Source organism: Schistocerca serialis, chromosome 4 (genome assembly GCF_023864345.2).
Source record: "Schistocerca serialis cubense isolate TAMUIC-IGC-003099 chromosome 4, iqSchSeri2.2, whole genome shotgun sequence".
Taxonomy (NCBI): Eukaryota; Metazoa; Arthropoda; class Insecta; order Orthoptera; family Acrididae; genus Schistocerca; species Schistocerca serialis.
The window spans coordinates 632,115,470-632,132,242 of record NC_064641.1 but is presented as its reverse complement, the minus strand read 5'-3'; the positions used below and the strand labels follow the sequence as shown (position 1 = coordinate 632,132,242).

At 44.0% G+C, this 16,773-nt stretch overlaps 1 protein-coding gene and 1 non-coding gene across 3 annotated transcripts in view; both read right to left on the bottom strand.

The window, feature by feature from the left end:
- The window catches only part of LOC126475466 (slit homolog 2 protein), a 643,465-nt gene that overhangs the window by 536,514 nt on the left and 90,178 nt on the right, over positions 1-16,773 (bottom strand). Inside the window, exon 3 of one of the 2 annotated variants that reach the window (XM_050103348.1) lies at positions 4,897-4,977. The exons of the other annotated variant lie outside the window; for it this stretch is intronic. Coding sequence (XP_049959305.1) covers positions 4,897-4,977 — 81 coding nt within the window. The remainder of the gene's footprint in view (positions 1-4,896; positions 4,978-16,773) is intronic. 2 annotated transcript variants of the gene reach the window in all.
- Positions 2,557-2,630, bottom strand: Trnat-ugu (transfer RNA threonine (anticodon UGU)). The gene has a single exon. It is a non-coding gene; the product is annotated as a tRNA-Thr (tRNA).

The following is a 16,773-nucleotide window of genomic DNA, read 5'->3' as shown; positions in this document are numbered from 1 at the left end:
GTGAAATTTTGTTAGTGTGTGACATAATTAATTTACCTATCTGTTCACATGAACTTCTGAGCTGTGATCTTTTTTTCTCACAAGTCGACACCTTGCTATTTAAAGCATCACCGAGCCCTGGGGGTGACGTCGCAGGACGCCACGCTATTGCACCATTGCAGAGGAAGTTTGTAGGCACCTTTGAGCCACATTTCAAACTTACGCGTCGCAGTGGGAGACAATTACTGGCTTTCGAAGAAGTGACCATTTAATTTTGTTGCGCAGTGTATTTAGCTGTTGTTTCAGCTATTTCCGAGGGTGCATTCAGCCACGAGATAAGCCGGTGTCAGTGTCACATCCGGTTAACTCGAAATGTGCTGCTGGACACGTCACGTCATTTTGTCATCCCTACCGAGTAAGCAGAACCTGTGAACAGTTTTCGACTGCGACAGCTGTCGACAGTTTTCGACTGCGAAGCGCTAACAGCTGCAGGCGAAAACAATAGTCGTCCATAGAACTGCGACAACACTGAAGCGTTGCCATAGCCACGAACAGAATATCGCTTGAAGCAGCCGCGCCATGTTCACTGCAGCTGTTATGGATCTTCTTTCGTCGACTCAACACTACCCCCGTTCAGTAACATTACACCATTCCCTACCGTAACTAATAATGTACTGAAACGTAACGAACTCTTGCCTTCAATGTGTGACTCGTTGGCGTGAGAAACCCTGTAAAGTTTCCTCGGCATCTAATTAATAATGCAATTACGACAGTGAAGTCATGTCAACCTTTCCAAAAGTTCAGCAAACCACCCACATAGAACATTACATTCAGTCAGTGGGTGAATAGCGTGTTCTGAGATCGTAAAACCAGTCATTCCGTCTTCTATTGATATCCGGCTGTTAAACGTTTTTCTGCAAAGTTGGTCAGTGACAACATGCATGTTTGTTCTTTGAGAACTACGTATTTGTCTAATGTCTTCCCTACCACGTAAATGTGGCTTCCCACACGCCTTGAGTGCTGAAAGAGCTGAACCATATGTGAAAGATGAATCACTCCAGCAGTCTGGAACCGCAAGACCGCTACGGTCGCAGGTTCGAATCCTGCCTCGGGCATGGATGTTTGTGATGTCCTTAGGTTAGTTAGGTTTAACTAGTTCTAAGTTCTAGGGGACTAATGACCTCAGCAGTTGAGTCCCATAGTGCTCAGAGCCATTTGAACCATTTTTGAATCACTCCATCTAATACAATTGTGTGGGTCCAACACTTTTTTAAAAATGAAAAAATAAAAATTTCTTACACCTCAATATACAATTTTATGAACATTTTTGTTATAAAACACTCAATTCTCAGTTTCCATTCCAAGTGTAACGGGGATGGGGGGGGGGGGGGGGGGGGGAGGGGGGTGCAGTTGAATGGACTACTAATCTTTTATGTTTCCCTAGTTTCAGCATACGTTAGCTGGCAAAAAGCTTCTTTGTTAGTTTGGCAAATTCTATATTTTTCTCATATTCTTGTTCAATTTACGTGTTTCGTAATAAGTTTATCAATTTATCTACATATTACTAGAAAACTGTCTGCTGTTTATCTTATTGTTTGTCTGTTTCTATGTAAATCAGTATATTTGCCTTTTAACTCCCGAAAATGCTTATTTTTGACGGAGCTCAACTCAGAGGACGATATTTCGTAGGTTATCACTGTTTTATTTCATTATTCGAGTCACTAGAAGTCAGACAGAATTCTATAAATTTAAAATTTCAGGTAAGGAAACAGTAACAAAAAAAATGGTTCAAATGGCTCTGAGCACTATGCGATTTAACTTCTGAGGTCATCAGTCGCCTAGAACTTAGAACTAATTGAACCTAACTAACCTAAGGACATCACACACATCCATGCCCAAGGCAGGATTCGAACCTGCGACCGTAGCGGTCATGCGGTTTCAGACTGAAGCGCCTAGAACCGCACAGGAAACAGTAACAATTTATATATATGCGCACATACTAAACTGACATCAAACTGTCTTTGTGAAACCCGATTATCATACTATACAACAGTTACGTTAGTGCTACCAGCGTAGCGAAATTACATCAAGTAGAAATACTATGCGCATACATTTCAGTGTTTTGGACGTGGTTCATTAATAGTAGCATTTTGACGAGAATAGCATACCTACACTTGAAGACTTTTTTATTATCATTGTAGACCAGGAGTTCAGCAGTTTCAAAAAGTGCAGAATGAATGATGCATTCGATGCAGAGTTTCTCTAAGGCTCCTCTCCTCAGCTGAAGCTGCAGGCGGTGAATTGGAGAGAATGTTTGATTGTCGTGCAATACTTCACAGAAACCCACAAGCATATCGGATAATTTTCGAATCATTTGGTATCTAGAGCACTAAGAATGGAACATTTGCCTTGTACTTGTTGCTATAACTTTGATCTTTATCTGCTTTACGATGGGCGCTCACTTTTTGGTTAACATTCGTGTACTAGGCAGACACATTTATAAATGATGACTAACTGAAACCCTCAGCTGCCGACAGGTGTTGTTGATATATCTTGATGCGGACAGCTGAAAATGTGTGCCCCGACCGGGACTCGAACCCGGGATCTCCTGCTTACATGGCAGACGCTCTATCCATCTAAGCCACCGAGGACACAGATGAATAGCGCGACTGCAGGGACTTATCCCTTGCACGCTTCCCGCGAGACTCACATTCCCAACTGTCCACGAATCTACATATTAATGTACCTTATAGACATTTGCCCATTCACTCATTACTCGCGCACGCTTTGGCGATTCCCGTAAGAGTTTGGGCAACCTGTGCGCATTCGCACAGACGAAGGTCAATGGCTGGGTAGCCTTTAACTATATATATATGAAGACAGCAACTGTTCTCGAAGGAACAGATTACTGTTGTTGACCGTGCAGCTTTTCTCTGGAATAAATGGTGACTAACTGAAACCCTCAGCTGCCGACAGGTGTTGTCCCTGCAGTCGCGCTATTCATCTGTGTCCTCGGTGGCTCAGCGTCTGCCATGTAAGCAGGAGATCCCTGTTTCGAGTCCCGGTCGGGGCACACATTTTCAGCTGTCCACATCAAAGTATATCAACAACACCTGTCGGCAGCTGAGGGTTTGAGTTAGTCATCATTTATTCCAGGGAAAAGCTGCACGGTCAACAACAGTAATCTGTTCCTTCGAGAACAGTTACTGTCTTCATATAGACACATTTATGGCAAAATCTGTTTCAAAACTGAAGTAAATTTTCGTTTACATGAAGCAGTATGTAAGTTAACGGCCGTCAACATGTCAAATTATATACTAAAATGTTTCACAACTTACGATGGTGCAGCGTACACTTGGGGTGTTACTTACCTTTTTACACTTGCATGCGAAGTCATAGCAGACTACTTACAAATATGTATATTTTGTAATAATAGCGAAAATTATATTTGAAGCCGTATTATTATTTAAACCAAAAAATAGGGAAAGAATAGTACTTTCGGCAAATCTGTATTCTTCTGGTGTACTTTATAATAAGGTGGTGTAACTTTCGTCTCTGTGTTGAACAAAATGTAAAGGCATTTCCGAAGCTAACTGTAGCATTCTGATGATGCTAGTTTCTAAATCACATGTAATAACATCATTTGTCTGTGCACAACTGTTACGTGATATGAGCAGAAAATACTTTAGATAAATTACTAATTTTATTGTTTTTTGCCATAGTGAAATTTTTTTTACTGATTTTTTTAAAAAAAATCAGCATTCTCTGCCACATGAGATGTTTTAAAATTAAATCATTATGTCATAAATATTTTAATTGGAATTGCAAAATCTAAAGAGAAAAAGATACACTGCCTGACAAAGAAAGTGAAGCACGGGGAAGAGGAGGACGAAAAGAAATAAACTTTCATGGGTCGAGAGGGTATGTGATGTTATTTCAAATACCACAAAATCGAATCAAATTTTCAAATAACTTGGTAGTAATAGCCAGTTGATCAGTATGACGTTCCACACCCTCTGGCCTGGAGGCATGCACTGATTCGGTTGGGAAGTATAGTACAAACCAGTTGTATCCACTGCTCATGCAAGCTAGCCCACAACTGTTGTAGCTGATCCTTGTGCTGTCGTGGCACTGGGACAGAGAAGACGTCCTAGCTGGTCCCACATATATTCTGTCGAGTGCAGGTCTGGTGATTTTACTGACTATTGGAGCACCTTAATATCAAGCAAACGTTTCACGGAGACATCTCCCATGTAAGGACGATCATTCTGTTGGAAAACGACATCACGATACTGTTACGTAAGAGGTAACACATGAGTGTGTACATTTACGTGACTGACCGTTGTGCCTCCAGAGTTTCCTCTGGGACTACTAACCGTGACCCGAAGTCATACCCGATGGATACCCTGGTCATGACACCGGGAGTAAAACACATGTGGTAATGAGGAAGCGAATAACAATGTATTACCTACACAGTAAAGCCCAACGGGCGGTGAAAATATCTGCAAACTAAAGCTGCAAATTCCTCCAGAATCGAAGTACTACAATTCCTATTTCTATACTGGAAGTGTTTGCCGTGCGTGTCCTGTGATAGTTATGAACCGATCATATCAGTTCACTTATAAATAAAGCTTTAATACATTTAATATCTTTGCTCTAACTATTTTTGTACTGTTCTGCAGAGAAGGCTAGTCAATGGCCTTGCGGCAGTGGTAACACCGCTTCCCGTCAGATCCCAAATGTTAAGCGCCGTCGGGCTAGGCTAGCTCTTGGATGGGTGACCATCAAGTCTGCCGAGCGCTGTTGGCTAGCGGGGTGCACTCACCCCTTGTGAGGCAAACTGAGAAGCTACTTGATTGAGAAGTAGCGGTTCCGGTCTCGTTAACTGACATACGGCCGGGAGAGCGGTGTGCTCACCACATGTCCTTCCACGTCCGCATCCGCGTGTCGGCTGAGGATGACACGGCGGCCGGCCGGTAGCGTTGGGTCTTCCAAGGCCTGTCCGGACGGAGTTCAGTTTAGTTTAGTGCAGAGAAGATTAACTTCTTAGAGCCTTTCAATTATATATCATTCTTAAAAGAAAGGTGTATTAAATAACTCCAAAATCAGTTATATGGGTAGTAAAAGTAAATTAATTTCTAGGAAGTACTTTGCTATATAAAGTACAAAATTAGTATTCAGACTTTGAAGTGTTAGTTCCATGTTGTTCTTTTTTTAGCTGTGTACTGTGATGCAACCTATTGGCTTTCTGCGCTGGCTTGATGTAAACCAATTACACGACTGACCAGAGGTTACCGTGGTCTCAAAATACCATAATTCTGAGAACATATAAGAGCGAGTTCCTTTCTGTACCATTTATGGAGGATGCAGTTAATGTACTTCCATTAATAAACATGCGATAAATATGCGAAATAGGAAAAATATGTGTTTTGGGAAATTACGTATTAGAGAGACATGTTATAGCGGGGTTCTAGATATGTTGGCGGAGTCTTGTTCAGTGGCTCACAGTAGGTACGCTAAGGCATGTTGGAATCTGTTAGAGTTCCGTTTGTGGCTACAGCACCGACCGAAAATAACTGAAGCAAGACTGCCTAAGGCGGCAAAGTATTTACTTTTTATAAATGACTGCCAAATAAAAGGCGCGCAGCGCGCAAGGGAAAACTTACAATTAACAAGCAAGTTTTAAAGAAAAAGGCTAATCCCCATACCTATTATTTGCAACACAAGATCACCACAGCAGTCGACAAAGAAGTTTGTGGGTATGTCCCATTGCCTCTCTGACAGTCACACACATACTTCCATATAAAAAAAAGGCCGTGCGTCTTCTGTCCCACTCAGATGAAGATCGTACACATAACTTTCGAGACAAGCGGTAGGTACGATTGTTTGGCTACCTACTAGTTCTGATGTTATTTCACCAAAAATATAGAATACTAATACATTCTTGTTTTTTTTTTTTTTTTTTTTTTTTTGCGCTCTTGTGGTACAACAAATGGTAATTCTTCACAGATCATCCACTTGTTTCCACTCTTATTGGCTACCACGTGTATAAATTTTCTGTCTGCAACCATTGCTTTTCACAATATATATAAATGACCTAGTAGATAGTGTCGGAAGTTCCATGCGGCTTTTCGCCGATGATGCTGTAGCATACAGAGAAGTTGCAGCATTAGAAAATTGTAGCGAAATGCAAGAAGATCTGCAGCGGATAGGCACTTGGTGCAGGGAGTGGCAACTGACCCTTAACATAGACAAATGTAATGTATTGCGAATACATTGAAAGAAGGATCCTTTATTGTATGATTATATGATAACGGAACAAACACTGGTAGCAGTTACTTCTGTAAAATATCTGGGAGTATGCGTGCGGAACGATTTGAAGTGGAATGATCATATAAAATTAATTGTTGGTAAGGCGGGTACCAGGTTGAGATTCATTGGGAGAGTGCTTAGAAAATGTAGTCCATCAACAAAGGAGGTGGCTTACAAAACACTCGTTCGACCTATACTTTAGTATTGCTCATCAGTGTGGGATCCGTACCAGATCGGTCTGACGGAGGAGATAGAGAAGATCCAAAGAAGAGCGGCGCGTTTCGTCACAGGGTTATTTGGTAACCGTGATAGCGTTACGGAGATGTTTAACAAACTCAAGTGGCAGACTCTGCAAGAGAGGCGCTCTGCATCGCGGTGTAGCTTGCTCGCCAGGTTTCGAGAGGGTGCGTTTCTGGATGAGGTATCGAATATATTGCTTCCCCCTACTTATACCTCCCGAGGAGATCACGAATGTAAAATTAGAGAGATTCGAGCGCGCACGGAGGCTTTCAGACAGTCGTTCTTCCCGCGAACCATACGCGACTGGAACAGGAAAGGGAGGTAATGACAGTGGCACGTAAAGTGCCCTCCGCCACACACCGTTGGGTAGCTTGCGGAGTATAAATGTAGATGTAGATGTAGATGTATGTGAGCGTGTGTTCGTGAAACGAGGTCGTGCCATCTTCGGAAAAAGAAGCTGGTCCCGTGCCGGATGGGATGCAAAATGCTGGAGGCTGATACAGTTTACTTTACCGTAGCTATGTGGGTGGAATACCGTACTTGAACTTCAGCGAAGAAGTTCCTTGCAACAAGCAGAGTTGCGCGGCTCGAAGTTATTGCTGTTGGCAGAACTCTAAACGTGGTAACGTTACAGCAGCCACCTCCGTCCCAACGAATACAGAATCGATAACGTGGGCGGTCGCCGGTGCCACCAACTCGTCGCGGACAGCTTACTTCTCACAGACGTTTCCACGGCAGTGTCCGTCATTTTCAGCTCTAGTATCAGGTGAAACATCGAGACCAGCAGAAAATATTTAGAAGAATGTCTTTCAATGTATTTTTACGTTTACAAAACTTCTCTGTAATGCTAGCCATTATTTTCGGGATTCATTTAGTCACTGATATACTGGAAACCATCGAGGCATGGTTTTGATTTATTCACGAAAATAAATCATTAGTAGGAAGTCCGAGGTGTGGAATAGTTTGCAAATCGAAACTGGTAAATAGTTAAAAAATGGATATCGACACAAAGAACTTTCATCGAGACCAATGTATTAATAACAAATTGTCGACTGATTCATATCTGATATCCGTTATGCTGTAACATGGAAAAATAGCTATTTCTTATTATTAATTTTAACGTGTCAGTATTCCAGTTCTCCTGATACCACTACATTTTTCTTCCAGTCTTCCAGTGTCGTCTTTTGTCACCGTATCTGCTGCACCCACAGTTCTTGATAAACTTTTTTATATAACGCATCTTTTGCTATCCTATAATTTGCTGTTCTTCCTATTCCTCTATTGCTATGTTAACATACCGTATACACTCCAACACAAAAAAATAAAGTACAACGAAGAAGTTACGAAAATTGGTCTCAAACTGATATTCATACAGGTATTGACGGAAAAAGCAAAATTGTAAACTTTGGCGGCCGATGGACGAAAGTGTGACGCTGCAGCGCAAATTCACAGCACGTCTGCAAGGACAGTAAACAGGGGACATGACACCAGGGCATAGGCCGGCCGGAGTGGTCAAGCGGATCTAGGCGCTTCAAAATGGTTCAAATGGCTCTGAGCACGATGCGACTTAACTTCTGAGGACATCAGTCACCTAGAACTTAGAACTAATTAAATCTAACTAACCTAAGGACATCACACACATCCATGCCCGAAGCGGGATTCGAACCTGCGACCGTAGTGGTCGCGCGGTTCTAGACTGAAGCGCCTAGCCGGCCGGAGTGGCCGTGCGGTTCTAGGCGCTCCAGTCTGGAGCCGAGCGACCGCTGCGGTCGCAGGTTCGAATCCTGCCTCGGGCATGGATGTGTGTGATGTCCTTAGGTTATTTAGGTCTAAGTAGTTCTAAGTTCTAGGGGACTGATGACCTCAGCAGTTAAGTCCCATAGTGCTCTGAGCCATTTGAACCAGGGCATAAATGCTTTGCGAATTTAATTTCGTATACTCAATTGGACAGTAACTGCCTCCAAGACAGGTGCCATAACAATATATGCACATGTCAACATTTAAGACAGGACATGCATCTGGGTTCGAAGAAGACATGCAGCTCGGCTCGAAGTAATCGTCGAATAGCTCGACATTTGAATAGGATCGAGGCCAGTATTCGAGTATTCAACGACATTGGCCGGAACGGTTGAACCATGGCCAAATACGCCACGAACGAAGCGGTCGGCCTTGAGAGACGACAGAAGGTGAGGACCGAGCAATCGTCGGAACGGCACTCAACGCCCCGGATTGATCGATCTCCTCGATCTGACGTGCAACTGTTGCTTCAGTGAGCAGAAGGACCATTAAAAGGCGGCTCACAGAAAGGGGACTGAGCACAAGCCACGGCGACCCTTGAGCCGATTACCATTGATCTCTGTACACCAAAATGCCTTTTTGCAGTGGGGTCGGGCACATTCAGTCTACATTGAGTGGAGCAGGTTTGTCTTCAGTGATGAGTCCCGTTTCGAAATGCGCAACGATGACTAGCGAAGACTTATCTGGAGATACCCCGGACAGCGGAGGGATACCAACCTGAATGACGCCCGCCATAAGACCTGACAACCGGGATTGATGGTGTGCGGTGCCTTTTTGTTTCATAGGTTGACCCCTATGGTTGTCATCCGCGGCACCCTTACACGACAGAGTTGCGTCGATGACGTTGCCCTTCATGGCAGCCGGCCGAAGTGGCCGTGTGGTTAAAGGCGCTGCAGTCTGGAACAGCAAGACCGCTACGGTCGCAGGTTCGAATCCTGCCTCGTGCATGGATGTTTGTGATGTCCTTAGGTTAGTTAGGTTTAACTAGTTCTAACTTATAGGGGACTAATGACCTCAGCAGTTGAGTCCCATAGTGCTCAGAGCCATTTGAACCATTTGAACGCTTCATGGCAAGCCGTCCTGGGCTTACATTTTGGCAATATAATGCCCGTCGGCAAACGGCGACAGTTTCTACTGCTTGTCTTCGTGCTTGCCAACTCCTACCTTGGCCAGCAAGTTCGTCGGATCCCTCCCCAATTGAGAACGTTTGCGGAATATTGGTAGGGCTATCCAAGAAACTCGGGGTTTTGACTATCTAACGCGACAATTGGACGGAATTTGGCACGAAATTCCTCAGGAGGATATCCAACAATACTATGAAACGATGCGAAACTGAACAAGTGCTTACGTAAGAGTCGGAGGTGAACCAACGTGTTATTGACTTGTTTGCTTTGTAAAGCTCTCTCTGTTGAACAGACCATCCCGCTTTCCTGAAGTTGCTGCCATTCGTTGTTGTCTACATGTACACTCCATCTAACGATTACTGCGATTTTTAAGGCGGCCTGTTTGGTTTATAGTGTGACCGTTCATGGTTTAATAGCAATTTGAAGGCATTTTCCATCAAATCAGTACCTTTTTCGTATTTAATTTCGGCAGCTGGACACATTTGACTTCTAGATATGTTTATCTGTAAGACACCGTGTGACAGAAACACGTTTCCCAAGCTAAGCCGAAGCAACAGGTTTATGTCCTTTTTCTTGTCAGGGTCGCCTGTACCAACGGTCGATCACTTACATTAAGAACAATTTCGCCGTGGCTATAAAACATTCAGACCACTAGATATCATGTTTCTAGCTAAGGAATCATTTGACAAGTAGTTAACATTACTGTTACTGTATGCATTGATGTCTTGAAAGTACTGCGCTCTCTCGACTCCCGTAATATCAACGTGAAGGAGAGAATCTGGCTGCCACAGCGCCTACTTCCAGAAGACGAACGTTACAATCTATCACGGTGCTTGTTGAAGAAGTATTGGTGTTTTTATTATATTATCTAAATCGACTGTGACAGTCTGAAGACGGCTGGTAGGAATTTGGTGATACTTCAACATTGACCGAAACAACGTTATATCATCAACGAAAGTGTATTAAAGTAATGATGCCTAACCCCTACTACCCCCCCCCCCCCTACAAAAAAAAACCAAATCTACCCGCGCTACATTACGCATATATGCTGTATTTTATCGTTGCTTCGGAATCCAGGCTCCGTAGATTGCGCATTTCCTTAATTTACTTTTTAACCTAGACTACTGTTGGCAAGAATAGATGAAGTATTTCCCAACTTCAATTTAGAAATCTGTTCCACTTAAACTTTTATTTTTGATCCAAAATATTCGCTTATTTCTATTTACGCAGCTTAAACATAAAACTTTTATAGCAGCAGAGACCAAATGTTGCACAAAGAAACATTTCGGCTTGCGTTTCTACTTCAGCTACTCTAATTCGTTTTTTTAGACTCCGCAGATTATTTATCTGTTTCTGCACTTCATCCGCTTTATATTCATGATGTCGCTTAGTCTATTCCATCTCCGGTTGTGAGACTTTGTATGCTTTCATTGGTAGGAACATATCAGGATTCCTGCACCGACGCATGTTGCTTTTCTTAGACCAAACTTATCTCCGTTCAGTATCTTAAGTTTACACATTGCATTTCACGTACAGCGCAGGGGAGATTCCTGGCATGAGGTGGAAACCAGTTCCCTGAGAGGGGAGCTCAGATAACGGCATGACGCTGCGGCCCGTTGCTAGGAGTGAGTGGCATGTGACATACTGGTTAATATAAGAGTGTCTGCTTTGCCTCGTTTACTGTGCGATCGCGTTCCTTTCTTCTTGCGTTTACTATGGTATATACGAACAACCAATTATTTTTTGCTGTGTTTAACTACAAAAGACCAGTTGAAAATTATCTCATCAGAATATCTGGACATCCCTGCGTAACGGGGAATTCATTACTAGAAGCCACGAGAGGTGGACCTGCCAATACAAAAGGAGGCAGGGAATCCTCAAAAAATGTTCAAAATGTGTGTGAAATCTTATGGGACTTAACTGCTAAGGTCATCAGTCCCTAAGATCACACACTACTTAACCTAAATTATCCTAAGGACAAACACACACACACACTCATGCTCGAGGGAGGCCTCGAACCTCCGCCGGGACCAGCCGCACAGTCCATGACTGCAGCGCCTTAGAGCGCTCGGCTAATCCCGCGCGACACAGGGAGTACTGTGTTGTCAGTGGAGAAGCGGTAACAGTATAATGGGTCGGTCAAGACAGTTCACTGACTTCGTACGTGTAAAAAATGGTTCAAATGGCTCTGAGCACTATGGGACTTAACATCTGTGGTCATCAGTCCCCTAGAACTTAGAACTACTTAAACCTAGCTAACCTAAGGACATCACACACATCCATGCCCGAGGCAGGATTCAAACCTGCGACCGTAGCAGTCGCGCGGTTCTGGACTGAGCGCCTAGAACCGCGAGACCACCGCGGCCAGCTTCGTACGTGTAGTATTCATTGGATGTCACCTGTGTAACAAATCCATTAGTGACATTTCAACGCTTCTAAAGCTGCCTGAGCCGGCTGTTGGTGATGTGATGGTGACGTGGAAGCTGTGGAATACCGCAGCTGAACCAGGGACAGACAGACCGCATGTACTGACGGACAGTAACCGCCGATCATTGAGGAGGGTGGCTGTAACAATGGCATGAAGTCAACGGGAGATGTCTCTCGTGGGTTCTGAAGTCCTACCAGCTGTCCAGTTAGCACTACTGCTGTGTGTAGGGAGTTAAAAAATGAGGTACAGTGGTCGAGCAGCTCCTCATAAGCCACACACATTTCTGTGGCCAGTGATGAGGAACACTTGAGGTGGTGTAGACAGCGGCCCACTCTTCTCTGGATGACTCGAAACGAGGGATATGGAGTGATGAATCGCGCCATATCCTGTGTAAATCTGATGGAAGTATCTGTATTACCTGCCCTCATGCATAGTGCCAGTAGCGAATTACGTAGGAAGTGGATTTACCGTATGGGACTGTTTTCCGTGCTTGGGGTACAGTGCCCTTATTGCCTTTGAGATAACGCTAAATGCGGAAGCATAGGAACGCATTTTAATGCATTGTGTACTGCTTACAGTAAAGTAACCGGAGATGATTATCATTTGTATTTGCATGACAATGCTCCCTGTCATAAACCAGCATGTATGAGGCAATTTGAAATCTGTTTTCGCAGGATAGAGCGGATCAGGTTATGGTTGTGCAGGGGGCCGTAATCAGCTACTGTCAGTTACGCATAACACAAACTTTTATTTTTCTAAGAACCATTTCATTACACACTGCCTTAAAAGGATCAAAATAAAACAATATGGCTTAAGGCCTAGTTAATAAAACTTGAGGTACCTCCTGTGCTGAAGGCCCAAAACCACACCAAAAACAAGAACGGCTCAAGGCCTGAACACAAATTGCTTTAAAGAATACACGTGGCTGAAGGCCTTACTTAAATCATCTAAATACACTACTGGCCATTAAAATTGATAAACCAAGAAGAAATGCAGATGATAAACGGGTATCCATTGGACAAATATATAATACTAGATCTGACATGTGATTACATTTTCACGCAATTTGGGTGCATAGATCCTGAGAAATCAATACCCCACCTCTAGCCGTAATAACGGCCTTGAAACGCCTGGGCATTCAGTCAAACGGAGCTTGGATGGCGTGTACAGGTACAGCTGCCCATGCAGCTTCAACACGATACCACAGCTGATCAAGAGTAATGAGTGGCGTATTGTGACGAGCCAGTTGCTCAGCCACCATTGACCAGAGGTTTTCAATTGGTGGGAGATCTGGAGAATGTGCTGGCCAGGGCAGCAGTCGAACATTTTCTGTATCCAGAAAGGCCCGTACAGTACCTGCAACATGCGGTCGTGCATCATCCTGCTGAAATGTATTGTTTCGTAGGAATCGAATGACAGGTAGAGCCACGGGTCGTAACACATCTGAAATGTAACGTCCACTGTTCAAAGTTCTGTCAGTGCGAACAAGAGGTGACCGAGACGTGTAACCAATGGCACCCCATACCATCACGCCAGGTGATACGCCAGTGCGGCGATGACGAATACACGCTTCCAATGTGCGTTCACCGCGATGTCGCCAAACACGGATGCGACCATCATTATGCTGTAAACAAAACCTGGATTCATCCGAAAAACTGACGTTTTGCCATTCGTGCACCCAGGTTCGTCGTTGAGTACACCGTCGCAGGCGCTCCTGTCTGTGATGCAGCGTCAAGGGTAACCGCAGCCATGGTCTCCGAGCTGATAGTCCATGCTGCTGCAAACGTCGTCGAACTGTTCGTGCAGATGGTTGTTGTCTTGCAAACGTCCGCATCTATTGAGTCAGGGATCGAGACGTGGCTGCACGACCTTTTACAGCCATGCGGATAAGATGCCTGTCATCTCGACTGCTAGTGATAGGAGGCCGTTGTGATCCAGCACGGCGTTCCGTATTACCCTCCTGAACCCACCGATTCCATATTCTGCTAACCGTCATTGTATCTCCACCGACGCTAGCAGCAATGTCACGATACGATAAACCGCAATAGCGATAGGCAACAATCCTACCTTTATTAAAGTCGGAAACGTGATGGTACGCATTTCTACTCCTTAGACGAGGCATCACAAAACGTTTGACCAGGCAACGCCGATCAACTGCTGTTTGTGTATGAGAATTCGGTTGGAAACTTTGCTCATGTCCACACGTTGTAGCTGTCGCCACCGATGCTAATCTTGTGTGAATGCTCTGAAAAGCTTCATATCACAGCATCTTCTTCCTGTCGGCTAAATTTCGCGTCTGTAGCACGTCATCTTCATGGTGCAGCAATTTTAATGGCCAGTAGTGTACTTGGCTTAAGGCTGCACGCAAGACACTGAACTACTCAGAGCTTAGGGCCTGGATAACAAGAATTTCAGATTGAGCAAACTTTCAAAATTTGATATTTAAACAAATCAAATTTTAATTCAAGTCGGCTGAAGGCCTTATTTTAAAATTAAAACAAACTAAATTAATAGACGGCTGATGGCCTTGCAGAGTATTTCAGACTACAATGAAAATCACAATCTAAAACCAACGGAACAGTTGTACTCAGAAGTGGTCCAAGGATTGGCTTGAAGAGGTAGCTGTAACGTAAGGTTAGGTGAGACAGGCAGCCAAGAGTAAGGTTAAATAATCGGATGACAACCCGACCCAGGAACGGCTGAAGGACCGACCAACAACCTAATCAGTTCCCTTCGGCCAGACCAAGGGCACGACAACAAAAACTATCAGCTGAGGACGAAGATACCAGCAGCACTAGGCCTTCAAAATTGGCATCTAAAAACAGCCAAGGCACAATAACCACTCTAAGAAAATATTATGAACAAACAACTAAAAGGCTGTCGAACTACACGCCGTGCCAGACAGCATCAACACGGCGAAGAAAAACACACTGCCGAAAAACTACGAAAACGACCGGGGCAGGTAACTGGGGCGTTAACGCCCACATGGCAGAAAATACTGCTGGTGCACTTCACTGATAAGTAACAACCAATTTAATAATTAAGGACCATACAGGAAGATGGCTGCAAAATTTTGCCGTCTCCAACACACCGTATGTTGCTGCTAGCCAAAACGGACCAGGAAACAACAACCACCAATGAACGAAGAGATGTCTCAGCAGTTGAGGTTTCATAACAGTTTAACTGATCACTCAACTTCAGTGTACAGGTTCGGTGGGCAACGAATTTTGTAGCTCTTGCGGCTAGCGCCTCACAATCCAACCACGCGTGCATGCCGCCAGTGGTCTTGGCCTGACCACGCGCCGCGGAGACTTCCTCACTGCTCTGTCCCAACCGACAGACTGCCACACACACCACCACACGGAAATATAGCGGTCACACCAAAGATGGTACAGCAGTACTAGTATCGATAAGCGCTGCTGCTGCCACTGACGGAGGCAAGTCAGCAACTCGTTATGGTGGTAACTCAGGGAGAAATAAGATTTCACTCGATTGTGACAAAATATCAGAGACCAAACGGCATCAACGTGAACCGGCCATGGCACACAATTGTTTATGGATATTAATATTCCCGAAATGGACTGGTCTGCCCAGAATTCCAACCCGAACCCAAAGGACTGGATTTGGAATGAGACAGAATGTCAACTTAGTTCCAGACTCCATCGTCCAATGTCACTACCTTCTCCGGTTACGGCACATGAAAACAAATGAACTGCCATTCCCTCACAGACATTCAGACACATAACTGAAGATATCCCCATCAGAGTTAAAGCCCACATAAAGGCGGAGAGTGGATACGGCCCATATTAATGCCGACTGGTAGGTGTCCGGATACTTTCGATGAGAAAATGTGGGAATATATAGAATGTCGGCTTGCCTTCATGCGAAAATTCCCCAAGGTATTCGCTCCCAACGATTGTACAATACATAATTATAAAAGAAATATCTAGAGACGGGATCAGTGGAGACCGAAATGGTCTTCTAAACGAAGTGTTTCGAGTGGGAAGTAGAGGAATTAGGAGCAGCCTTGAAAAGAACTTAGAGAAATTTCTGCGCCGTTTAGAACTTGAGAGCGGTGTGTACGTAGCTATCATCCACTCAGGGAGCTATGCACAAACTGAAATTGAAACTTTACGAAATAACGAAAGCGCATCGACTGACCAGTTGTTCGATATCAGTATGGCAAATGGATATTGCTGTCTGTGCATGATGGTGAGATTTATCTACATCCACATCTACATCCGTGATTATGTTACGATTCGCAATCAAATGCGTGGCAGGAGTTTCATCTAAGCGCATTCGAGCTACTTCCATACCGTTTCACTCCAGAACAGAGTATGGGAGAATCGAACACTTAAATCTTTCCGTGCGAGCTCCGATTTCTCTTATTTTATCATGATGATAGTTTCTCTCTACGTAGATGGGCACCAACAAAATATTTTCAGACGTCGAGGAGAAAGCCGATGTTTGGAATTTCATGACAAGGTCCTGCAGAAGGGAAAAAGTCTTTGACTTAATGACTGCCATCCCAATTTGCTTTTAATATCCGTGGTGCTCTCTCGCAAATTTCGCCATAATATTAAACGAGCTGTCCTACTTGAGATTTTTTAGATGTCCTCTGTTAATTCCATCAGAATGTCTCCTAAATTGTTTATATAGATCAGGAACAGCAGAGAGGCTGTAATACTTCCTTGAGGAATGCCAGATACGAGAATCACTTCTGTTTCACTCGATGACTTCCAAAAGCTATTACGAAGTGTGACCTTTGTGGCAGGAAATCGTGAATCCAATCACACAAATGAGACAATATTCCACAGACACGCAGTTTAATTACAAGTCGCTTGTCAGGAACGGTGCAAAAAGCCTTTTGGGAATCAATTTGACGTCCCCTGT